Genomic DNA, 26958 nt, shown 5'->3' with positions numbered 1-26958 from the left:
AGACAATGACAAAACATGTATTCGGTTCATGTTACACAAGCGTGTTGCATTTCTGTTATCATTGGTTCAGCCCTCCAACGGTGTTCAGGTTTTTCATATGGCCCCTTGTAAAAACTAATTGCGCACCCCTGCTATAAAGGCCAACGAAGAAAAATGGTTGAACACTTGAACTCAAGTGTTTGAACACTTGAAATTTCACACATCTATGACAAAAAATCAAGGTCAGTTGTCAAGTCCATATTCTATGCCTTTTTTTTTCAGCACCACAAAAATGAAATGGACTCTTTTCAACATTTTCATAAAGTCCTCTAATGCACATACCGAAGGTTCATCTGAAATTCCAGGAGCGATCATCATCTGGACAAAGGCAAGCCAAGAGCTAGTCTCTCCTTCACCTTCTTAGTGTTGAATTGTTCACAGGGTATGTTATAACTGAATAAGTAACCATCATACATACATTGAAATTAAAGACTATATGGTAAGTGTAAGGCCTAGGATTAGTGTAAGGGGATGGAATTGGGATTGGAGTTGGGGATTTGCTCAGGGTCAGTCAAGGGTTAAGGTGACCAACAGGTAAACAGAGAGCGACTGAGATATTTAAAAATGTGAAGTTTGCAGTTTTTGTGGAAGGAAATATTTATTTTTGATTCATTATTTAAAAATAAGATTCCCTGTGTTGGTATCATTTCACTGAAGGAATGGCTTATTTGTAACAAAATAAATCAGTGTTTTTTTAATGAAGGACATATATATTAAATGTTTTGATGTGGAACGTCAGGCTCAAACAATAATACTACAAAACTGGGAAATGGGTGAAATCTATAATGCATATGCCTCTGAGCTACTGCATTTGTATGGGAATTACTGGGAAAAGTACAATATCGGTTTAACAATAACATTTCTGACCACCATTACGCAATTGTGTATTTTCTTCTCAAGCATATTCTAGGATGCCAATTAAGAATAAAAAAAATAAGAGAAAAAATGTCTGTCTCATTATTTCATTCCGACCTGCATATTGAAAACCTAAACAATGCATTTTTCCATTAAAAAAAGATCTATACAGGAGAAGTTTATCTACACTATATGATAGTTTCTCAATCACTCTCGCAATTAATAACAACATGCACCCAAGAACTTTATGTTATAGGCAGAAGAATTTTCTGTTTTGTGATGATAGCACTCTGCACAGTAGAGAAAACATTGATAGACTGATAGTATAATTCACCAGGTGCTGATGTTGATTTACTGGTCTTTGTCTTGAATGTGAGCGTGGGATTATTGAACATGGGAGAAATCTGTGTGGATAAATGCCAAGAACAATTGAAATGCATCAAACTGCATGAACATTTCTCACATTTCCTGTTGTTGAACCTGTACAGCATTAATCCTTCAGCCTCCTGCTGTAAATTCATTATGTTCTCTTTAACTTACGGCTATTATTCATCATCATGAATCAATTTTAGGTATCATGAATATTTTGCCACATAAGATATAGATCATGACAAAGAAATGACATGCCTTTGCTCTTTCTGGGTTTGGTGTGTGTAGTTTGGGTCTTGTATTGCTTCTTCTGTTTTTTAAAGGCTATATTCTAAGTGTTAGAGATGTTGGGTGGAATGTTGAAAGAACCATCCAGTAACCTAAATTCCAGGCTGATGTTTAATTACAAAGTGTTAAACCAAACATCCACATGCTTTCTGAAATAAAAAAAAATCGAAATGAGCGTAACGCAGAACATTGCGCAGACGATTGCAACATCCCGAGTGTTGACAATGCAGTTGTGGTTTAATATTTGTGGTGATGTAAGAGTATGTGAAGTTACTAATCTTCCCCTTTTTAACCGTTACAGCAATGAAGTAACAACACTGTGTCGTGACTACAACTGACATTAAACACAACAATTACAATAACAAGGTCTTCCCTGGACAGGAAACACATGCAAAGAACATGCAAATTATACACAATGAAGGCCTCACAGAACATTATCTTTTGCTATGAGGTGGACTGGCAAACCACTGCGGCTCTGTGGATCAGGTATACGGAATGTAAAGCTGGAAGTAGCGATGGAGACGTACGTACTACTTTCTACAAGCCTGTCTGCTTCTACGGACCGCCTGAAATCATGGGAAAAAACGTATAATCATGGGAATGGTCGCTTTCTCTTCAATCAGTGCTTGAGCGGATGCATCAATGAAAGGACAAACTGACATGGAAGAGGTGTGTGTTAAACACTCATATGGCTTCTGTCCATCATCTGGGTCAAATTTGTCCAATGATTCTATACTTTCTTATAGACCTTGCAGATATGCAGCCAAAATGCAATAAATAGTAGCACTGGTGGATGTAGGAGCAGTAATGCACATGCTCATTTGCAACGCGCAACCTGTGAAAATCACAGAGAAAAAGGGGAGAGCAAACGGCATCCAGGGAAAACCATCCCTTCCAGTGTCACCACAAAAGCATCTGCAGCTAAAACAGATATTACTGTGTTTTTCATTAATTGTCATCATCATTATCAACTTTTTGCAGTGAACTTTAAAAGGCTGGAGCTAGACCAAAGTGCTGCATAACAAGCTTATTATAGATTTGTGCAGAGAAGCATTTTTTTTTTAGGAATCAATAGAAAATTGAATGACTATCAATCATCCCATTACGTTTTCTCACGGATTGACTTTGATTGCCCTGACAATGAATTTTCAGACCGTAATCATACAGAGTCTCATCAAGACTAAGCATGCTTTGAGTCAGCTACATATAAGTTCCAGCTAATTAACATGGTCCCATGTACATGACAACAGAATCTCTTTAAACTTGGCCATATCGAACCTCTTTAAAACTGGCATTTCAAGTCAGTGTAAATTTTCGATTAAGAAGCACTTTTTTTGGACTAGTTCATAAACAGAACAGAAGGGATTTTATCCGTCGAAGGCAACAGTATGAGCACGGAGGGGTTCAAGTCAATTGGTCACGTCAACAACACATTCAAAATGTGTGCTCAGAAACATGTTTTATGATGTGAGAAAAGCAATTCCAAGTTTCCCGGAGTCTGTGGTAGACTTCGATATTCTAAAATCAGAAGTCTGGGTAGCCATTAAGATGATGAAAAAGAACAAAGCAGCCAGGCCAGATGGCATGGCTGGAAAGATGGTTGATGCTTTGGAGGCCAATAGAGTTGATAAACTAACAAAACTCATCAACAAGATCTATGATGATGGAAAATTCCCAAAGGATCTGAGCAAGTCCATCTTTATTGCATTTCCAAAGAAAAAAAAAGTGCTGTGGACTGTGAATGACATTGGACAATCAGTCTTATAAACCACCTCAGAAATATCACCCTGGGAATTTTCTACTGAGAGATTGTAAAAGAACAGTTTGGATTCGTACAAGACACAGGTACCAAGAAAGTCACATTCGTTTTTAAAAGAGGAAAGGGATTGGGAATGCAGAAAGACATCTACAAGGTTTCGTAGATTAAACAAAAGCCTTTGATAAAGTAAGTGGTTCAAGAAGTTGTAGGGAAAAAAAAGAATCACAGACTTGCAAACTATGCAGACGATATTGTTTTACCCGCAGAATCAGCAGTCCCTTTGGAGACTCCATGACGCGACAGTGAGAGGAAGGAATGATCAATAAACTGCAGCATGACAGAATGCGTTGTCATTTCAAAGAAGAAAAAAGCTCCAAGATGTAACCTGAAAGCAAAAGGTTAGAAAATGATGTTTCTTCTTTCATTTTACTCGGTAGCATTATCACAGGAGACTCTAAATGTGGGAATGAGATCAAAAGAAGGATTGCACCAGCCAAATCAGATTTCTCAAAACTGGAGAACATTCTCAGGACCACTTCAATGATCCCTCCTGACAAGCCAGCGGAGTAAAATTACCACTTCAGAGTATGGAAACAAATTCTCTATGTAAAGTGTGTGAACATCAACGCAGGTGGCATGTAGAGCAGTGAGTTTGTTGATGGAAAGACTTGGGGTACATTTGTTGAGGACACGGTACAAACAACCTTTGAAAAAACAGACTGGTGACCTGCAGTGGAGGATTTGACATGGTGCTGTTGCCACAGATGTGTTCTTATCTTTGATTAATCTTGATTTTTAAACAAGTATCCTTTCTGTGAGCTGTCCAAAAATGTTTCTCACGTTTTTACTGAGTATTGGAGAATGACTAATTTATTTAACCTTCTAACAACTGTATTGAATCTTTTGGATTTTTACATCATGGGCCTGATTTTAATTGTGGGACACATGCATGGGACACAAAACCGAAAAAAATGTAACCACCATTTCATAAAGTGTTAAATTAGATGAGACAAATTGATTATTTATTAAACTTGTTCAAACAGATTTCATGCTGAGCTTAAACTGAACCTCTAGTGCAGAATAAGCCATAGAGCCAAGGAATGGAAAGATTAATGAACACATGAATGAACAGGCAAATGAATGAATGAATGAAATCATGAGCGAGTCATGCTCCATTCAATCACAGAATATTTCTAACCTATTTTGGATTTTCGACCCATTAATTCAGCAGTTAGATTTAGGAAATAAACAGTGGTTTGACACTGAGAAAAGTAAATTGCGTTAAAAAGAATTTGAGATTCAAGCCATAGCCCTGGCATAAAACACCCCAGCATTGGACACTGGTAAATTCTGTTTGGCAGGAGGTGTATTTATTCCAAAATTGTTTGTTTGACTGAAGTCCAAATCTGAAATGACAGGGCTTTAATGACCTTTTCACAGATTTTATGTTGCCTTTTTTGGTATTCTGAATAAGAATGAAGTCCATCAGAAACGTGTTGCTTGAAGCCAACAGGCTTCACATTCTGTGTGGTTATTGGAGCGCATCCAGCCACTGAGCACAGATAAACGTGCACGGTCTAACATGTAGACTTTGATCTAATATCTGGATGAATAAGAATCCAACAATCCAAACAGCATCACCCTGCGTATGGGGAGGAAGAAAGGGATGATCAATACTAATCCAGTCCTCTGCATGAGCCATTTTTGATCTAATAAAGACCCACTGTTGGGAGCAGTTGTTGCCGTTCTTGTTGTTTGTGTTGTATCGGAGCAGAGTGGTGGAGAGCCGGCTGAGCCTTGATCTTGATTGGAATAGATGGGGAAGGAAAGATCTGATACAGATAAAGATAGATAAAAGTGCATGCAATGCTGTATGCCATGGAATGTGCTCAAAATGTAGCTACCTCGGAGATTTGTCATCCTGTAATTCTACCAGAGAGGTCATTCCGAAATGAAAAGCAACCAACTAACCAACTAACCGATCAACCAATCAAACAACCGACCACCCAAACAAACAAACTTTGTAGGACTTTGGACTTTGAATTGAGATATAGATAAACCAATGCTATGATATTCACATATTTCATGTGACTAAGCAAATAGCAAGGGATGAACGGAGATCCATTTGATTGCGAGTCGCCTTATATTGACGAAGACAGCATCTTTGACCCGTCTGATAGGAAATAGATAAATGAACCAATAAACAACACAGAAGATGTCGCTGTTCTCAGTCTCGGAACATCATTCTCCAATGGCTGCATTTTAAGTCAGAAGGTATGATGTGACTTCCCAATTTCCAAGTCTCCCTTGAATGCTGCGTAAAACGAAAGATCCATCTTATGTAGCCTTCATCACCAAAGATAACATGGATTGTTTTAACCGAGTTAACGGACCTTATTTTCCTCTGTGACTAAAGATGCAGCATTTCATTTTATACCTTTCAAAAGGTAAAGTATCCATTTAGTCACATTTTTTTTCACAGTTCATTAAAATAATGTTCATTAACTTTAAAAAGGGGGATGTAAATGCTGCTTCTCCCCACTTTGAAAGGGCAGTAAAATGCAGCTTTTCAGTGCCCTCTAGCACTAGGTAGTCTAGTGATCCAGCGCCTGTGTCATTTTGGGCTCCCACAATTCTAAAATGACTGGTTTTGTTAGGAGAACCACCACCTCTAACATGAAAATGGATGATGAAATATCTTGATGGACAAGCAACTCATCACTGATTCTCTACAGGGAATCTGAACTGAGTAAATAGGGAGCTCAAGTTGTACAGGGAGCCTGCAGGATAACTAATCAGCTGTACATGCTGACATTCTGATGTTTCATATCTGATACTACTGGTTCACTTCAGTGTCAGAATTGTGGCATAATATTTTGACAGATTGTTTAGAATTTTTTTGCAAATTGGAACTGGCCGCATGAGGTGAATCTCCTGAAAACAAGCCGCTGACAGGGACACCTTTAAGTCTGAGCTCATTACAGCATTTCAGCGAATATAAATTCACTGAAAAATTCTTCTACTAATTGACAGTTTCTACTTTTATTACATCTGCATTCCGCATACAGAAAATCATTTGCTGTATTGATCAGTGACATTTCTGTTGATGCTTTATGTCAGTCTTTCCATGACTTAAAACCAAAGCATGTAGGAGTACACACAAAGCCTGAATTAATGGATTCACTACACTGCTTATGCTGCATGTTGAGTTTCAGCAGGGCTGGAGCCCAGCTGATATTAAGCGAGAAACAGTGTTCCCTCGGGCTGGCTGTCAGCTGATCAAATGGCCACATTCAGAAACATAAAACCTTCTACCCTTTTGTTCTCACCTATGGAGTCATTGGTTGCCCTAAACAACAACTAAATATCACAAACCCTGCCATGAATGGAGACCGTGCCTCCAGTGCAACTTCCACTTCCTTTATCAGTGGAATTGTTCCACTAGCTATCTAGCTATGGCAGCTATGAAGTACACTTATGATGTTTGAGGTAAACAAGCTGTGTTATTGGTCAAAACAATCTTTCTGCAATCGTGTACACACCTTCTTCTATTTCATTCAAAATGTATTGCAATATTGTTTATCAAAATCCAAGTTCATTACGCGAAACCAAATAATCTTACAACTGTCTGATTGGCAACATGCAGCACACAGCACACAGAGTGTGTTCAGTCTTCTTGGCTTGTCTTCAAATATGTATATGCAAATTCACTTTGCCCAAGGCATGCTTTCGTATAGGTGTATGAAAATACGACTACTCATAAAATGAAGAGGCTACACTGATACTCAGAACTCTCTATTAGGTAGGATGAAGCATGTCTCCTTATTATGGAAGATAGTGACATGATTGCAAGGAGAAGGATATTATAGTGAATGTCATGAATCAACCCAACAAATCGTTGCCACTTCAAGCTGATTGAAATGCCAAAGGATGACTCTTGAGCCATCAGACAGAGACATGATAAGTGCATGGAAATCCTTGCCTCTGTGAAATATACCGTCTATTCCATCATATTGTAGATCACCTGCGATCTAGGTGTTACAAACATAATGCAATGTGCTTTAGGTTGTGCTTTATTGTGCGTGGTGCATTCTACTACCTTGCTAAAGTTGCACTCTAGAAGATGTTTTCTTAGCCTCGCTTGAAGCAAATTGGACACAAGAAACAGACAATGAGGTGAGGTAATGTTTTATGAGATTACAGCAGATAAACTGATAAAACCTTTAAATGCACAATATTGTAATTTCAGTGAAAATGCACAGCTATTCTCAGTTTATCACAGTTTTGTTTAATAAAAAATACACAGATATAGTTAACAGCAACTTTTAACAGGCCATCTTTAAAAGAATGTTGACCGTACTAAATAACCAGTTACCTCTAAATTGCAGTGGATATGAGGGAGTGGTTGTGTTGGAAGAATAAATAGCTGGGCTTTTGGCAACACTTTACAATAGGTAATGGGCGAAAAATAATGTTATTTTAAGATATGTGAACTTTATTAAGTAGCTTTTTCCCCGACACTCAATCCTAAATCACCAAATTAAGAAACCAGAAAATATAGTCGATTGATACATATGAACGAATCGTTCCGGTTCTGTTTTTGATGGATTCCATGGTTTCCTGAAACCTTTGCTGAGATGCCTATTACGGGAATTCATTCATTATTGTGCAAAAAAAAAAAAGAAAAAAAAAGAAAAAAAAAGTTTCTTCCCCACAACCACTTAAAGACGATAAAAGAATGTATAACTGGTTTAATTGCTTGTGAATCCATTCTCTATGTGTGTGTCATCTACTGAGGCAGCAGGTGTAAATCCTGGATTCCAGCCCAACTGAATGGAATATAGAAATAATCGAGGGTCTTAATTGTACAGGAACCTGTATTTACAAAGCAGTGATGTGTTAAAACAGTGTTTTTGCCAAAAAACTGACTGTAGAACTTTGGCAAATATTTAGCCCACGAAAATAGAATAAAGAAATGAATAAATAAAAAATGGAACTAACAATGTGTGTTCCAAGATTTGAAAGTGGGGCTATGCAAAGAAAAGAAACGATTGACATGAAAAAAAATAAATTCTACAAGTGGCAATTGCGAGTGTGTGAGTTTGCATCTTTCAGCATCAGGTTTGGGTTTATCAAGACATTTTACAAATGATTGTAAATTAATTATTGCGATTTTTTTAAGTGCAGTCAATTTTATCTACTGCATAGTCCTTGATTTGGAGAAATTAGTAATATTTTTGGGACCGTCAGTGTTCCTAATCGTCTCAATTAATCACTCATTTCCTTTGTTCACTATCATAAAGTGCTACCAGACATTTAAATAGACAGAGTTACAAGCACTATAAGCAGACCAGATTCCAAACATAAACACAGATGTATCATAGGAAAATCACTGCAGACAAGATTTAGACATCCATGCAGGAGCCTCCAAAAGCTTTCGGCTGGCAGATCCAATACAAAGCAAATAAGGCATAACAGTCTGATCGGCAGCGATGAATATTTGTAAAAATGTCGGACAGTTTTCTTGTATGGTGGTGAGTCATTGTTGTCCATGCCCAATTCAGCCAAAAATCCCAAACTACGAATTAAAAAAGTTTAAATAATAGCAAGTAAAGTAGAGAAGAGAAAAGTTGATATTTAGTCTGGAGGTCCTTGTATCACAAATGATGGTGCTGTAGTTGAGGTTGGAAAGAATAATGTCTATGATTCATCATCAGTTTTTATGACATGATAGAGTGTTACGTTGAATATTACCTGGTGTCCATTATTCCAGGCGTAGAGCGCTCTGTCTCTGGCATTGTAGTCAAGCATGGAGATATGAAAGTACTGGTTGTGGAAAGGAATGTCTATGTACTCATAAGCTGAAGTCTTGGTTGAGAATGCGTAGTAGACCTTGGCTCCTGAGAGGTGGGAGTTAGTGATATAGAGAGTCCCGCAGATCATGAAAGATTCACCTGCATTCCTTTTGGAATATTCTGTGTTCCAAGTCTTCAGCACCTGAAGGGTATCTGGGTCAATCTGGGAAATAACAACGTTTCCCGCATTTTGGTTGGTGGCGTACACGACCCACATTCCCACTTCGTCGGCCATGACATCGATGTCGGAGTATCCTCCCCAAGTGTACGGATACATGTTGTGGAAGCCAGCAAACTCCATAGCTCGCTGTGCTAGAACACTGCCTGTCTCAAAGCTGTATTTGACAATAATGTTGCTCTGGTACTTGTTGTAGTAAAGTGAGCCATTGTAGACAATATGATTGGTTCCTTCCCATTTGAACGGGAGGCTGTAGGTTCGAGAAACCACTCCAACGACAAAGTCGTCCATTGTTTTGTACTCGCGCACAATCTTGCTGTTAGTGTAACTGTCCATGTACCACACCTGTATCAGAGAGTATAAAGAGGATGGGGGATGAGAATCCTCAACTGTTATGACAGGAAAACAACCACAGCTGGAAAAGTAAAAGTCCTTTAAACATTTCAAGATATGGAGTCCCTGGTGACCGATGTGGAATAAAGGGCCACTCTCGTAAGATTACGATGAGATACCAAAGTTGTACTTAAAGAAAGAAAGGCTGGAAAATAACAGTCCTAAGGTGTTCGATTCACAGACCCACTGATCTAGGATACTTGTTCTGACTCAGGTTCAAAACAGCATGGCTTCTGGGACTCTTCTCCAAAGCCTAAAACTTCTAGTTCTCAGGTGAAATGAATGAATAATGAATGGTATGTCTTTCCTTGAAGTAACATGAAAATATGGTTCTCCTTACATCTAGAATGAAATAAGAATCTAGAAGTTATTAATTATGAACACAAATTTTTCTGATAGATGGGCTACTTTATTGTATCCAAGGCGTTGGGGCACAGCAATCAAACGGCACACATTTTCCCACAAGATGTACGAATGGATCAGCCGGCTCACAATTAGCTATTATCTTGTTGTATCAAAAACAAATAAAAACAATGCCATGAACTTGAAGCACAGCAGCAGGGGGTGTCATAAAAAGTCGGACTTCGCTTATTGTCTCCGAAGCCGATCATTAAAACGCTCTGCGAGCCTGAAATAGGTAAAAATACAAAGATAGACAAAAAATGGATATATTTAAAAAAAAAAATTACTGATGAAAATATAGCCCCCTTTTTCATAGCCTCATATTTAAACATATTCCAGAAGTAGTGGGCAAACCGGTGGCCAAATCACTATAATATTTTCCCCAATTGTTGCTCCCCAGCAAACAATGCCAGCACTGCGTAATTTTCTACTTATTGTAGCCCTTTCTTCTAAAAACTCACCCTGTTGTTTCTGGTTGACGCCAGAGGATCCGTCATCCATGCTCCAAAACGAGTTCCAGATGTCTTTATTGTAACAGGTCCAGTGATTTTCATTAATTTTCCGCACGCTGTTGATAAAGAAATGCAGCGATAAGAGGCGTGTGTTGGATTTTGTCTCCAGCTGGATTTCTCAAGCCAATTTCATGCCTGTGCTGCCGGAGAGTGTGTCCTCCATGCATACTAAGAAATCACTGCCACCAAGCTTCTTTGCCCACTTGAAGCATAATGATGCAATCGATGTTCATAGCTAAAGGCAACTTTGGTTTCTCACATCTATTACATCTATATTATTTTGACCATTGCACGAAAAAAGGAAAAGTCAGTGGTTTATTAATCTGATAAAGATCTGTTTATGATTCAATAGAGATTGACAGCAATGGTTAACGTCGGACATCTGTGAATGAAAAGCATTTAGATAAATTTTGGTTCCATTTGTCGTATTTATAAAACACTTATTACATCTTGTCTTCAGTGCATGTCCTTACTCAGCCACCGTGATATAACATGATGTTGAACACTCAATTAATGAACAGCTGCCATATGAGCAGCGTGAAATGTCTGGTAAAATTAGAATAAATTAGTGTGCTTGTAGATATATCTAGGCCATAACCAGCCTTCTCTGCTTCTTGCGAAATAATGAGGTGTAAGATATTTCAGTCCCCTGTTGATGGTGGCATCAACTCATAAACTACATAACTCCTGAACTGCAGAATGAAGGTTTATTTTCCACTGTCATTACGGTAGATTGTACTGAGACTACGCTAAACCTTAACGGTCATTTACAGCAGACTTTTGTAAGCGTTTGGCATTTTGACAGTAATCATCTAACCTTTTAGAACATTTTAACTTTCCCAGGCCTTTTCTTAATTATTTTTTAGTTTAATATTTATTTGATTTAATTGTTAAAGCACATTGTTCATACAACATGAACAATAATGACAAGAATAGGTTGGTATAAAAGTCAGACTATGACTTTAGATATTGCTGTCATTTAAAACACATAGTTTAACCTTGTCTAAGTGGATTAACAGGGATATTAACTGTGTCCACTCACTTAGTTTACCCATACAGCTGCGGAGCCGGTTGTCCAGCCTCAGGACTCGCTGATAGAGTTCATCGTAGTCGTAGGCCCCGAGTTCTTCTTGGATGCTAGTCAGAACCGCTGACAGGTTTTTGATTTCCTCTTTAAATTGGGAGATGAGCGCAGCATCCATCTTGTACTGCTCCAACACAGGGATCAACGGTTTCAGCTCTTCCATCTTGTCCTTGAGCTCCTACAGAAGAGATGGCTATGGTGATAAAATGAAAAGCAAAGAGCTCCACTGCCGAAAAGAAGGTATTTCCTGCGAGAGATACGTTTATGGTCACTATTTCCTGCTGCAATCTTATAGCTTGTTTTACATTTAGAGTAGTATTTCTAATCCCAAAACTTTACCCATTTCAATACACTCACATTCAACAATCAACAAAAAAATCTCCAAACATTTCTGATGATCAAAACCCCTCTTAACATTTTAGCAAATATTATTTATGATAACTCTGATGCTGTTGAAGATCCTTGACCTCTAATATATGATTCGGCATATTTGTGGAAGAAGAGGAAGACTTTCATTGAGTGGTCAGCTATTTTTTTGATTTTTAAATCAAGTCATCGCTGTCTTAAAATTTATCTTAGTATTACCGCTTTTAGTGCTGGTGGGGACAGGGTGACAATGGGAAATCCATCAGCAAGATAGTTGGAATTATAGATATGTAAATATAACATTAAGCACCGTCTGCTTAAGTCGGTAAAATCCTTATTTAATATTCCATACAGGGGAAATTTGAGTGGTTGGCATAGCAATGAGGACAATTTTCCAATTATTTGTCACTGAAAATTTCACTTTAAAAATTCCACTAAAAACTTACAGCTACTATGTGATTTTTATCAAACTTATTTTACAGCGAAATTGTAAAGTGTAATTTTTGATATTGCTGAGCATTGGGATGGGTTGGTAGAGCTGCCAAGCATGCTTTGTATTTGTGAAACAATAATTACATGCAGCTGTGTTTTAATGCATTAAAATGTGTTGTTTTTGTGTTAGGTTGCAAATATTCGTATAAAGGGCATTGCCTTGTTGAATGTAAAATCATCACTTTATTATTAAGCCTGCATGAGGCTTGACTTGCCACTCTATCAAAACAATCTATGATACTATCTTAGATAGATCTCGATCTACATAAATTCTCAAAGAAGTAAAGAAGTCCCCTCTGTCATTCTCAAGGAGTCTCACATTTTATTTAATCTTAGAAATTTAAAATAAAATAAAATAAAATAAAATAAAATAAAATAAAATAAAATAAAATAAAACAAAACAAAACAAAATAAAATAAAATAAAATAAAATAAAATAAAATAAAATAAAATAAAATACTCTGCAATATCTTGAATTGCTTATGAAAGCATGTTTACAGTGTAAAAGGCAGTGAAAAAATTTGTGTTACAAAAATAGAGGGAGACATAAAAGTAAATAAGGATGATTGATTGGACATCACATTTAACTGAGCTATGGTGAAACAAGGCCGTAAAATACCTGAAAGTTTCGGGCCATAATGGATTTCCTGTCATCTTCAACCTGTCTGAATTTGGTCCTCAGGCCTTTCATCTGGTTTTCCATCTTCATGACATATTGGAAATCCCTCTGAGTTCGCAAGTTCAGCATCTCAATGGACTGAGACATGTTTTGCACCTAGAGTACAACAAGCAGTGATAAATAGTAGCCTCAAATGGGTTAACCGTGTGCAGTGTGCAGCATTACTTTTTTTTTTTTTTTTAAATCCGAGCTGTCCAAAGCCTGTGGCTGAAGGTGTAGCTGGTTACAGGTTTGTGGGAGCAAACATTGTAAAGCTTGCAAGAATGTGGTAATGGAACAACACCCTGACACATCTGTTCAGCTATGATCATCCTGTGTTTCACTGTTTGTCGGGTTAAAGTTCCAATTACACAGCGCATACCTTGTTTTTTAATACGCTTACCTTTTCCAGAAGCTGGCGCAGCTGGCGACTCTTGGCATCTCTGGAGCACAGGCTTTGTTCCGGTGCCACTACTGTGCAGATACAACGCCCGTCAGCATCCTGAGCTGAGCTGTAAACCTGCCATCCCTCCTTTGGGCCAATAGTCTGGGAGTACAGAGCATACATGGACAGCATGCTTAAAGTAAACTTTAATGACAACACATTTTTCTGCTTTTGCTTTTTTTCTTTAAGCAATAATCAATAGCATTTTGAGAATTTGAGTCACTGGCTTCCTCTGAGACAAATTTAAAACATTTTATACGCCTGGTTTTGTTAAATTCCTCGATGTCAATTAGATAATTGGTACGCGGACACACTCCGCATATTCATTTGTTTTGTCCTCTAAGGCATGAAATGGTGTGTCTAAAGGAAAAGGGTGTTTCGGAGGGTGACTATTTCAACCAGTTTTGTAATGTCTACATGTTATTTTTCCACACGCACATCTCACTGCGAATACGAGAACCAAAGAACTGGAAGCAAGAGGCACTTCTAGAGATTTTAAAATCCTTAAAAGTATTTTCTTTTTGTCCCTCTGACAAAAAAAGATATACAATACACAACTTTCTGGATCATTTTTATTTGTTACATTAAATATCAAACATAATGTGATGCATATCTTTACTGTTCCCTGTCTTATGAGGATGCACTCAATGCCCCCCTAGCTCAAATATTTATTGCCTGGTCCATTAACTGCCTCCTAATAATTTCATGCCAACATCACATCCAGATAGTGACTATGAATTAACTGTGAATTATTGTTGCATTTTTATTGTACCTTCAAGCACTGTAGATATTGTGCTCTGCCCACACTATCAGCATCTACTTACTGCAATATGGAAAAATGTTTTTGGAGTCTACGACCAAGACCCTCAGCCACCACCTTAACAACCTCATATATGGACTGAACCCTGAGTGGAAGATCATATTAGTGATTAATACCTGAAACCTGTGTTCAGGCCCTTCAATAAAACTATTGTTTGGAGTATTGGACTATACTACTCCAACTGAAGAGTGTGTATTGGTATTTTAAAATGAGAAGTAGTGACACTGGAAAAGATGACCAACAAGACTCCTTGCTTGATCAACTTTAAAAGGCAATGTTCTTTGAAAATTACTTGACAAACAAATGCAGGGACAAATCTAAGAGTGCCTGGCTGGGGAGAGTCGAAGTTGTGTTTGCACACATGTGTCAAACTCAGGCCCGCGGGCCAAATTTGGCCCACAGTTTAATTATAATTGGCCCGTGAGATCATATCAAATGTGCGTTAAAAGCTGGCCCGCCGCATGTACTGTCATTACAACAAATCCCACGACGCTTTGCTAATATGTTGGCACGCAGTCGAACCCGCAACAATCCTTTTTTCTGCTGACAGTTATTAACAAACATGCTACAATCAAATTTCACCCTCCACGAAAATAGCCAAATGAGAGATGGACAACAGGAGCTTTCAAGACAGGTGGGAGGCAGATTATCTGTTCACGAATATAAAGGACAGACCTGTTTGTCTTGTGTACGAAGCTTGGCTGTAACGAAAGAATATAACATAATAAGACACTATGAAACAAAGCGTTATGAGAATTACGACGTAAAGCAGAAGCTGCAGGAGGTATACTATTAAGCTATGCTTGTTCCATATTTAGTTTTTAAGCAAAACTTGTTTGGGTTCATTGTTATATCTGGAGGAAGGTTTTTTTCAATAAATATCATTGTTGGCCAACGACTTTGTCCCAGTTTTGGAATTTTGGCCCACTGTGAAATTGAGTTTGACACCCCTGTGTTAGATGCTCCACCAGACACAACTCTCTGGGGAAGTAGGCTCCTTCGGGAAGTACTCTGTTACTCCTGACCGGGAGTTCTCCTTTGGAGAGGCTCATCAGCACTTACAGACAAAACTTACGATCAACATCTTACAGACCCGCTTTGAAGACAAAGACAAAGATTTGTTTTTGTGGCTAATTTTCTGCACCAGCTACTATAAGGAAAAAACCATGCCTGCTGGGAAATTTGGTCACAAACAGGAATGCTGACAGCAGTAGTTGTTGCACTGAGACTTTACACTTAAACTGCAATTTAGAAATGTCTGTGTAATTCATAAGCAATAAAGATGAGTAAAGTGCTTCAAAAGAATGTCCCATTTCCCCGCTCTATTGGAAATAGTGTTTATTGTGGAAGAACATCTACTTTTATTAATTTAGTTTTTTTTTTTTGAATTTTTTAAACAAATTAACAAATTACTATTTTGCTAAATAATTATGCAAAATCATCATGTGACTTTTTTTAATGGGTTAATAAGTTTTTTTTCCCCAGTTATATAACCTAGAAATATAGATTTTCTTAAGGGTGATAAAATCTTATTCTCACATAGCAGGGTGCTGCACCACTTCTCCGGCAGTGATGTTAGCGATATGATGCAAACTTCCTAAATTCCTAAATTTATTGTTCCTTATCTGAACTTTCAGATGAATCCGATTCTTTGGCAGTAAATGAAGACATACGCAATTCCATATTTTCTTCAGTGACTTAAAAGTGCTGTTTATTTCAGTAATGTGAGCATTGATGCCAAACTTCATGTATGAAACCTTTTGAATATATGTGTTTTGTTTTGTTTTTTCCATCTGGAGGACAATGTTTATTGCGCTGCAGTCAAACCAGACAGATGGTTCAGCATCAATGGAGGGAAGAGCCCCTGTTGTCAAATCTCGTAAGAGCGTGAGCTGAGACAAGGACCAGACTCCAGCTATGTTCATTTTCTCCACACATGACAAACATAAAGAGAATCACCTTTCAGAGGGTTGCCTCATTTCTCTACACCTAAACCAACGAATTAACTAATTTCCCATAAATTCAACTGAGATATTTAAGCTAATTGAGAACTTTGTGGAGTCTTGGTTGAATGACAAAATGAGAAAAACCTTCTCTTTTGCACAGGTATATCATTTTAAGTGAAAAAGCTGCATCATCAATCAGAAGGTGCTAAATAGGCAATATTGAATCAGAGTTGCAATTTATTTAAGTGGAATGAGAATTAATTTGTATGTGACAGAGACATAGTTTTTCAATTATTCATAGCGATGTACTCTTCAGATTTGTCGTTCTTCTGAAATCTTACATATCTTATTTTTTATTCAACGCTTTTCAAGTCTTGAATTTCATTTTAGCATAATATTCTGTATAATTTGAAAAAGTTTCAATTGTTTTCTGACAAAAAAAAATCATGAACTCTAAATAACTTCAACAGTTTTCATATTGTTGAAAAGGGCCTATGGCAATGCAGTCCTTGACAATAGAAATTTTAGCTGACACTTGAAACAAACAGACGACATGCAGAAATGACACTTTTGTATTCATATAAATATTTATGTAAGTTTTCACTGTGAATTTTACGAGAATATCTTGTCGCCCATTTTATCCAAATTGCATTTAACTTGGAAAGGAGGTCAATTCGGAAGGGGTGATGCATATATGAACAGAAAAGGGGTGATATAAAGGAATAATCTGTAAGGAATAAAAAAAATAACATAAACAAGTAAAAATTGGAAGAAAATTGTGACAATTTCTGTCCCCAGGGGAGCCACAGGAACCAAACAGAGGCACAAACACAACATATGTATCGTAAGATGATGAGGTCAGGTTGAGGCCACATAAATACACTGAAAAGACAATGGAAACAAAGTAAAGGGAAGTAATAAATAAAAGATACATGCCATCGGTAGCTACTGATTAAAATCACATGCTTATTATGCGATACATAACTCTGGAAGGTTTCTAACATGGCGGCATACCATATGCGGCATTGCTTTCAATTTTACAATGTTGAGACAAAGATGAATTTTTCAATATTTCTTATCACTCACCATGATAGATAGAAGACATACGGGCTTCAAGGCTACAATGGTTTCACAAAGCTGCGCGGCAAGAACTAGTCATTAATCATCTTTGCAAAACAGCATCTAGCAGCTCAAAGCTTTCCCCAGCTGCCCCACAAATTTTTGTTCAGTGCACAGGCATCTCTCTCTCACACAGCAACACACATGCACGCAGACACGACACACACGCATAACCAGATGTCAAGGCGAATTCATAAGGTTTCCATTGCCGGAGTGGTTGTGTTCAGTGCTTTTTGTTGATTTATCCATCTTTCAGTCAGATAGGCTTTTGGATCAACAAAAAACACGACCAGAGGACTCTGGGAGCAAGCCCCTCAAATTTCGGGGCGCATATTTCTTATACTCTCCGGCAGTTAAGGGGCTGTCTGCGGCGGAGTGTGAAACAGTACGAATGAGAGTCAGCACCTCCATGACAGAGGTGGGGGTTCTGGTCTACGAATTCTTGCTTCCAGGTTGGAAAAGAAAAACTGCCTGAATGAAAGGGGTCTAGAATTCTTGGGGTCTCGTTCATGATCGACGGCATGATGAGGCGTGAAGAGGATGGAGAGATCGGTGTGACGTCGCCAGTAATGCGGGCACTCCACGGGTCTATTGCGGTGAAAAATGAGCCGAACCAGAAAGTGGAGCTGTTAGATTACCACATTTATGTTCCACCTCTCAGCCATAGCCAAAATCTGTCTGACATGATCAAAAAGAACAAGGTCTCGAATACATGCATCCGAAATGAGTTTTCTCACCAGGATGACCGGCTTTCCCGTGGAGGAAACTCATTAAATATATAGCCTCGGGAGTGAAGCACAGGGATGTCCAGGTGAAGCTCAGGGTAGAGCGGCTGCGCGGTTGGATAGAAAGGATTCAATGGAGGTGTTCTGGGCATTTAGGAATGGCTGCCTCCGGACGGATGTGTTCTGGGTATGTTGACGAGGAAGGAGGCCCCTCGGTCAACAGTACTGGGGGGGCCGAGTTTCTTGTCTGGCCTGGGAAACACTTTGGGACCCTTGGGAAGAGCTGGGAAGTGTCACTGCGGACGAAAACACCCGGGGTGACTTACTCAGTCTGCTGTTGCTATAAGCCCGGCCTTTCACAAGTAGTGGGACAATGAATGCATGAATGTATTCATTTTTTTAAACCTTAAGATTTTCAGACACATGAGGTTTCAGATTCTCTGTTTGCATGGAAAGACATTTTCAACAGACCGGATTTGAGCCACGCCTTGATGACACCTGTTATTGTATTGTATTGTATTGTTATTGCAACTGTTATTGTTTCACATGAACAAAATATTCAGCTAACAGAACTTAATTCCGCATAATGCCTATGTTAGTAATTAGATAGTCCAATATTTGTGGACTACTTAAAGGTTAAGTGGAAGTTATTATATCTGACTACTGGCATTTTCACCACTGCTAACTAGCACTCTTAGCCCTCTCAGATGGTGCCACCACTGGGCTCATCCTCAGGGCGCAGGCTTACTGAGCTTTTGAGTGAAATTTAACTCACCGACTTAAGTTGTGCAACAGCAGATGACGATTCACGTGTAATAAAGCGACAGAAAAGTTTCCGGCATCAGGATTCCAGGAAAGCGCATATACAACTATGAGGCAAGAAGGAAAATAACCTCAACACCAAAGCGGACATAGCTTACCGTTTCCTAAAAAAGGGCCTGGACTCTCTGTGAGTCTCTCCACTGTCACTGAAGGCTGACCCTCCTGCGTATTGCTGCTGGAGCTCGGAGTGGTTTGGGCACACATTTGTTGATTACACATTAAACCGGCAGATGTAGCAAGAATGGAACCAACCTTTGGATTTGTGTCAAGATGCATGCAAAAAGAAATAATCAGTTTTGAGCTGGAACACATGGAGATTTCTGCATCCACAAGCCAGAGCTTGTTTAGAGTTTGTACACATCATGAATACAAATACAAGTGTTGAAGAAACCACAGTTATGGATGTGAAATGTTTGCATTTATCCTTAGGACCCAAGGCAGTACTGTCTTGCATCGCAAAACAGGACAGGCATATTCCTATCACATGTAAAACAAGATGGAAGCTGGCTCTGAGCTGAGGCAACAACTCCTCAAGGGCAAAAGCTCACCTAAATACAGTTGTAAGCAAAGGAAAATACCGTCAATAGCCTCTTTTTAACAAGGGGCATTAGATGAATCCCTATTTTTGTGCACATGGTTTCCCTTTCCTGATCTACACCTCTTACTCTTCAGTCAGAGTCACAGGTAGGTGCTGGAGTCTATCCCGGCTGTTTTCACCCTGGTTTCACCCTCCAGCCAATCACAGGGTCACATATAAAGACATACAACCGATCACTCCCTTATTCAGGTTCGGGCAATTTAGGGTCTCCAATGAAGTTAATGTCTGCTTTCGGACAGGAAGAAAGACACACGGATGGCAGCAGAACATGCAAAGTCCAAACAGAAAGGCCTCCAGAGAGCATCGAGGAAGCGGAAGCGCCCACCACTGCGCCAACGTGCATCACCTTCTATAAATTCTCCTAAATAATCATTTTAACCATTCAACATTTAGAACAACAATAATCAAATTATTTTATTTTTTACATGACATCTGCATCGTTCCAGTGATATCCCAGACACTGACACCGTAAGAACATCCTGATTGTCTCTGCAACTTATTACTTACTTACTTATATACTGATACATAAAGGTTACCACGACTACTGTTTTTTTTTTTTTCTTTCTGGATTTAATAATCTATGCATTTGAAGTGACTGACAAAAGAAGATGACCAGCTGTGGAAAAAGACCAACAAGAAATCAAGTTAAAGTTCTTTGATGTTGAAAAAAGGACTTTCTGGTAAGAAAGGAAGGTTTCCTATTGTTTCATATGTTTAAATCATCTTGTATATCTGGGGTATAAAGCAGATTTCTTTTTTTTTTCTTATCCCGCCCTTATCCGATATATTTCTTCCTGGGGAAACCTGTCACTGGGGTGGAATCAATCAATGTATGCTTCTTTATGTTGTTATTTTCAGCAAACACCAACCTGGGTTTTCAATCGCAGACCTTTATTATGTGATATTACATCACTTGCTGACGCGAAGATTATCAGGCAGTCAGACAGCCACTTACAATGAATGACTGCAGCATTATTATTTTTTTCTTGACGATAACAAGTTTTGCAGTTTGCACCGGGGCGCACTTGTTAATTACACCAGTATGATGTTCTGGTTAAATCATTTGGGCGTCGCAGGCCATTTTCATTTGTAACTGATAATATTTGCTTATTTTCAGCTCGGCATCGACACCTTCATGTGGACGTTCATGCGGACGTTTATATCACATTTACGGCCGGAGACGAGGCCGATCATTCCATTAGTGTTGGTTTTTTACGAGGCAAACTGATTAAACTGTGAATTAGCCCTTAAGGTTTTTATGCTTTGGTGGGAGTGACACTTACAGTTCTGTATATTATGACTGTATCTGTCATCTGGTTAACGAGTCATTAGGAAGTGTCCGGGGTCGAATGGAGCCAATATTTATTTAATGCCACATGAAGTTCTCGGTTTACAATGCTGTACATGTCGTTTTACTGTCCGAAACAAATTTATTGTTCTGGCATGTTCCTCGGCATTAAGAAGGCGAATGCTCTCTATATTTCGGATTAAAAATATCCCTCTTGTCGATCTTGCGGTCTTCCAAGTCAAGATTAGTCTATAGGCATTTTCAAGTGAAAACTAAAATAGAGGATTTTTTTTTTCATAATTAATTTCTGGTTCAGTGTTACCTCCTAGAGGTACATGAAGTCCTAAAATGAGGAAAATTGTGTTTCATGGTTAATGGGTCTTAATGTGTTGTATCCCTGGGGTTGAAATCAAAGCGCAAATAATAGGACACACATAAATATTATAGCACAGAGAGTCACAATTCACAACAGCAAATAATGAGACACATCATCGACCTCCATTGAGAAATATAGGCACTTATTGAACATCATAAGAATGCCTTTCTTTAACATATATTCCTTTATAAATTCAATCTCCTCTCCTGTTGTTTGAACAAATGCAATATATGTGCAGGAATCTTCTTGTTCAGTACACAGACGGTGGATCTGTTTTGGAGGCAGTGTGAGATGTGCTATGAGTAATCCCAAAAACTGGTTAATACTGCTTGTTCTGTCTATTTGTTTTCATTTTAGCATTTTTTGGCATCAGGATGTATTGTGATTTCTTTTCATGAATGTCTTCAGTACATGTACTTTATGATTCCCACCTGTCATTGGAGAGTTATGTTATCAATTATGATGAGTCAACCCACCTTTGTTAATTGTCATTTTAATTTTAATTTCAGCATTACTTTGTTAAATGGCTCTTTATCAAGACATTGTGATCATTTCAGTCTACGGGTCTTCAATATTTTTCAGGCTAAGATAGAGACCTACTATATATAAATCAATATAATTATTAGATCACTTTGTTATGATGCATTTAACGCGACACTATATCATTTACCCATGTTTTTATTTTAAACATGAGCAAAGTGCAGTGAGTACGGTGGCCACACTACCCACATTTTCACACTCATCCATCAGTTTGTGACAATCAACCACAAATTTCACGACCCTCCGGCAATACTCCCGCACACCCCCTTGGGGTTGCAAACCCCTTGTTGACCTCTCCGCCAGACTTTTCAATGGCACTTCTGACAATGGATGAGGAGCGCCTCTATCTGTGTTGCACAATATTCCCCCTAAGAGGCCCATACCCTCACTCTCAACCCCCCCCCCCCACACACACACACACAATGAATAAGCTTGTTATTTATGATATTACTTGTTTTTTTTTACAAAGAACTACTTCAAGTTCTACACCTGCATCTTCCAAGAGAATAGAAAAAATGGCAAAATTAGGAGCCTGTTGGGACAACCGCAGCTGCTTTAGCAATGCGACAGTGTGTCATGGCCCCTGGGGAAGAGGTCATCCACAATAAAATATCTGTTTTAGATCAGAGAGATGAAACACTGGAAATTATGTCATATGCAAGCTCATTTGGAATATGAAATTTAAATGTGTGAAGTGCATGAATCCAAGACCCTCATGGGTAATATTCAGCTGTATAATGTTAACACTATTAACAGCATTTACTGGGCCTCCTCTGTCATTGATACTGAGTGCATGTAGGCTAATTCATTCTCAAATGTCCAGACCATCACAATTATTGCAGGGATTGTTTTTTTCTTTCTTTGTGTTTTAGATCAAAGAACGGCTACATGCTGAATTGGCCATTTCTAGTAGAAATTCTAAATTCATTTGCCATGATACTTTTTCTTTTTTTTTTTTTTGTTTTGGATAACGGAATTAATTGTCACCATATTAAATCTTGTTATCATGTCTGCCATGTAAGGCTTGCTTTAGTACAGCTATTTAATTAACATTACAGTGTGTTTACATATAAAGCCTGCCCACAACCACGCAACCGGAAATCACGCCTGAAGATATAACAGCTATCTGCACATCATTGATCTGTTGCACCAAGTTGTAAGTATCAATAGATCAACTGAAAACAAACAAGCAAACAAAAAAAGCAAGTGCATAATCACACTCCATTATTTGAAACATGCTGAAGGGATATTCTTCCTGTGAAATAAACAATTTATAAGCAATCATTAAATACAACTGTTAAGCTAAGGGAGAGTGATAAAAGAATCTGAACATATTCTTTCTGAATATAGCCTACAGTCACAGTTTGACATCTTCAAACTCGAGAGTTCACCACAACAAAAGATACATCCAAGAATCAGAAAAATGTGGACTTTATGAAAAAATGGAATCAACGTCATCTGAAATTCACAGAGGCTGAACTGTAGCTATGTTCACCTGAAGTCATTGTAACGATGACACAAATGTCACGCCTTCGCACATCTGCAAACTGACAAGGAAATATAAATAGACATCTTGCCAGATGAGTAAGTTGGCCATTTTCAAAATCTTGCAATATAAAGGAATACCACAAGACTTTTCTTTTTTAACCAGAGTTTTGCCTTTTAACAAAGATTTGTACAATGTGATGGATGATGATATTTTGTAAAGACAGCATCCTGTGTAGAACAACTTGTTCCTCATATATTCATTTATTCATCTATTTATGTATCTCATTATCAAACCACAATGATTGGTAATGAATTCAACAAGTGAGTTATAAATTATTGATACTTAATTTAGTAGCTCCCTTGAAATATGCTTGTCTGTTCACTTTGCAGTCTAGATGCCGGTGTTTCAGAAAGCCATTTAAAAGGTAAAAGGAAAAGATTAGAGATGAACATATTTATAGACACAGTCAAAATTAGACGGTTTAACCACTGTGACATCGTGATTTGAAAAAAAAAAAAAAAAACCTCAATCCTAATTCTTAGGCTCCAATAGTTTTCTTTACCCTGTTTCTAAACCTCTGTTTTGTTTGAGGCGGGATATAACTGAGCAGCTATGATGACGGCATCATGATTCAAACTGATGAAGCGTTATTAGCTTTATTTCAATTTCCTGCATCCACCTGATAATCATATTGTATTGTTTCCTTGTTTTTAAGTCAGAAAAACTGCTTTCAGTGGCTTCTTAACTAAATTTGTTACAGCTAGCATGATGATCGAAGGTAGATTGACTTCCATCAGGGAACACCCACGGAAACACACGGTGTAAACGGTGCTCAATGAAAACCTGAAAATATATAATCATTATTTCCCCCTCGCGGAGGATATGATTCATGTTCTTCACAGCTGACAGGTATCCTGCCGACTACACACATTATGACTAAAATTTTGTTTGTTATTTTGCCATTAAAATGTATTTTACCTTGACTGAAGCACACTCTCCATTAACTTCGTCCTCATCAACCTTGCTGTTAAAGCGAGGGAAGACATGGGGGGTTGGTAGGGAGGGAAAGGTTAATATGGTTCAGACTGAGCAGTTAAATGATGTTGGGTAAATATTTTTTTCATGTACTTTGTCCACTGAAGCTTGAGAAGATTTCCTATGCCAACTTACAGAGCTTTTTTTTTTGTAAAATCACAGCATTAATGATGAAAATGAAGATGTTCTGCTACACTTTTCACCCCTGCGTGCATATATCACGAAGCTTGTGCAAAGGAGTGATTCTGTTTTAATGCTAAGTGGATATATTTCAGACTGACTGCCAGGATTCACACTGGTTCCATAGATTTAATCTGACTGTCTGCACCCTAAATGAATCCGCGACCCGATGCGATTTCTCGATTTAATTTCTTTTGAAAATCTCATGATGGCTGTTTCCACCTGTGACACCGTGGCCGTATGAGCACAGCAGAGTTAGGAATTACCCTGGAGAATACCACGGGAGCAAAGCTGAGGCTGAAAAATTAAAAGACTGTCAGTGCTGGTGGGAAAAATCAATTTTTCAGATAAACAGTCCAAGTGGTATCCACTCTTTAACAGCAAGAGCTGCAGGGCGGCAATAAATGGTCTAATTCTACATGGCTATCATCAAGTGAAGAGAACAGGAATTTCTGAAGTTTGTAGTTTAGTCACCAAATACTCAATTTGTATGAAGTCATATTAATTTTCTCTTTCAAAAGAATGACATAATAGGGAGTAGTTTAACTTTAAACTAAATGCAATTTTCATTTCTCATTGTGTTTCTGTGCCCTCCCCTATGTATTAAGGTTAGTTATTGTTATTACATAGCTCATGGGAATTAGGTTTCCACGGTATTGTTTCACGCAAATTAAACAGTTACCTGTGAATTACAAGTTGGTCCAATAACTGAAACCTTGTAGTCCCCTCAGCTCAAATTGCTTTGCTCTTAGCTGGACGTGCAGCTGTATCTTGTCGTTCAAGGACAGAAGTTCCCAAGAACCGGGGAAGCTCGGGATGACCATCGCACAACTGGTATCTGTGTGCTTTATCAACATCCCATTCTCTGTCCCTTTGGTCATCCCCCCGAATGAGTCATGCATCCCAACGATGCAGAACTTACTGCCCCAAGACTTGCCGTTTCACACCACTTCATACTAACCCCCGAAAGGGCACGGGGCTTCCGAATGTCCTTACCGCTCTGTTTTCTCTGTCATCCAGGAGGCAACCGCCTCCACTGTTCATTCCCTTGCCAATTAAATTACTTGCTGGAGACTTGGCCGTAAAGTCAAGGGAATATCTCAAATAGATTTTTGTTTCACAAGCTGTGGAAAATTTCCCCGTATCCTCCCTGAACTTCCACCTGATTATCCCATGATAATGCCATCATTTTGGCTGCAATAGTACTTCGCTTACGTTGAGGTATCTAAGCTTGGTATTCGCAAATAGACACGTCACCTTGATACTCCGCAGTTGACCTGGATGTAACATTGACTATCTCAAACTCTTCGAGAGGCGTGTCGACGTCTAACTCACCAGCAGTGAAAACAGAGAGAATTTTTCAGAATGTGTCACAAGTCCAGTATCAAATATTTTATTTGATATTTTTTGCTCCGGACAAAACAACACAAAACCAAAAAAGAAGAAAAAAAAATGTTCTATGTTATTTTGCTGAAAAGACTCACGACGTCTTGACTTATTCATTGAGCTGCTATGAAATTGTTTGTCTCCGTATTCAGACTGAGTGTTGATGTGTGTGTGTATGTGTGCACGTGTAAGTATAGGTGTTGAGATGTGAAAACATTTCATTACGATCATCGGAGGAAGTATGAGGCAAAAAACTGGTCACATCTATCAGAATTAAATTCAACATTTAACACCACATAGTTGTCAGACACAGATTTAAAAAAAGAAGGCGACCTGAGTGCTTTTAACAGACTACTGCTCTGCAGCATTAGCACAAACTTTGCTAAAATCTATCGATGAAAACCTGCGTTTGCTATGAGTTGTCAGAGTGGAGCATCAAGATGGTATAAATTTAGAAACAATCCGGTTGCCGCCGATACCGACAAATCCAAATCTCAAATCACAATAAGGCTGCTGTCCTGCCTGCCAGACAGAGACCTAAACAGATGCTATCTATCCAGTCATCTATCAACGTGTCCAAACAAAAGCCACCAGGGTATTGGAGGCAAGTGAAGTGGAATGCACATGTCAGTCCTGTAACTGATGATCATACTCTTTAAATGAGTTAACATTTTAGCTCTAATGGCAGGGGAAGATGAACTTGCATGTGCAGCCAGTCTCTGTAACCACACCGAGGCAGATGTCTGAGTCAGCGAAGACAAATGGTAACAGCCCTAGAGACGGTGGCGGCATCAACGCCGGCAACTAATTTCTGGGACCTGAGAGGTTCCAGTACACCACTGACAATGAGATGAGGGATCGTATGGAAGGGCGGTGAGGAAAAAAAAAAAAAAAGACGGGGTAAAAAAGAGAAAGCCTCATGTCTCTCAGACGTGACAAT

General features: G+C 38.5%; 1 protein-coding gene across 1 annotated transcript in view; it reads right to left on the bottom strand.

Moving 5' to 3' along the window:
• Positions 1-7553: 7553 nt before the first annotated feature.
• olfm3a (olfactomedin 3a) overlaps positions 7554-26958 on the bottom strand; it is a 28747-nt gene continuing 9342 nt past the window's right edge. Inside the window, exons 2-6 of the mRNA XM_086150423.1 lie at positions 13653-13796; positions 13211-13366; positions 11693-11912; positions 10600-10706; positions 7554-9688 (exon numbers count right to left, since the gene is read on the bottom strand). Of these exons, the coding sequence (XP_086006549.1) occupies positions 9011-9688; positions 10600-10706; positions 11693-11912; positions 13211-13366; positions 13653-13796 (1305 nt within the window). The 3' untranslated portion in view covers positions 7554-9010. The remainder of the gene's footprint in view (positions 9689-10599; positions 10707-11692; positions 11913-13210; positions 13367-13652; positions 13797-26958) is intronic.

This window comes from Fistularia commersonii, chromosome 8, assembly GCF_037954325.1.
Source record: "Fistularia commersonii isolate RoL2024-O1a breed Wild chromosome 8, RoL_Fcom_v1.0, whole genome shotgun sequence".
NCBI lineage: Eukaryota > Metazoa > Chordata > Actinopteri > Syngnathiformes > Fistulariidae > Fistularia > Fistularia commersonii.
This window is presented reverse-complemented; position numbering and strand designations above follow the sequence as displayed.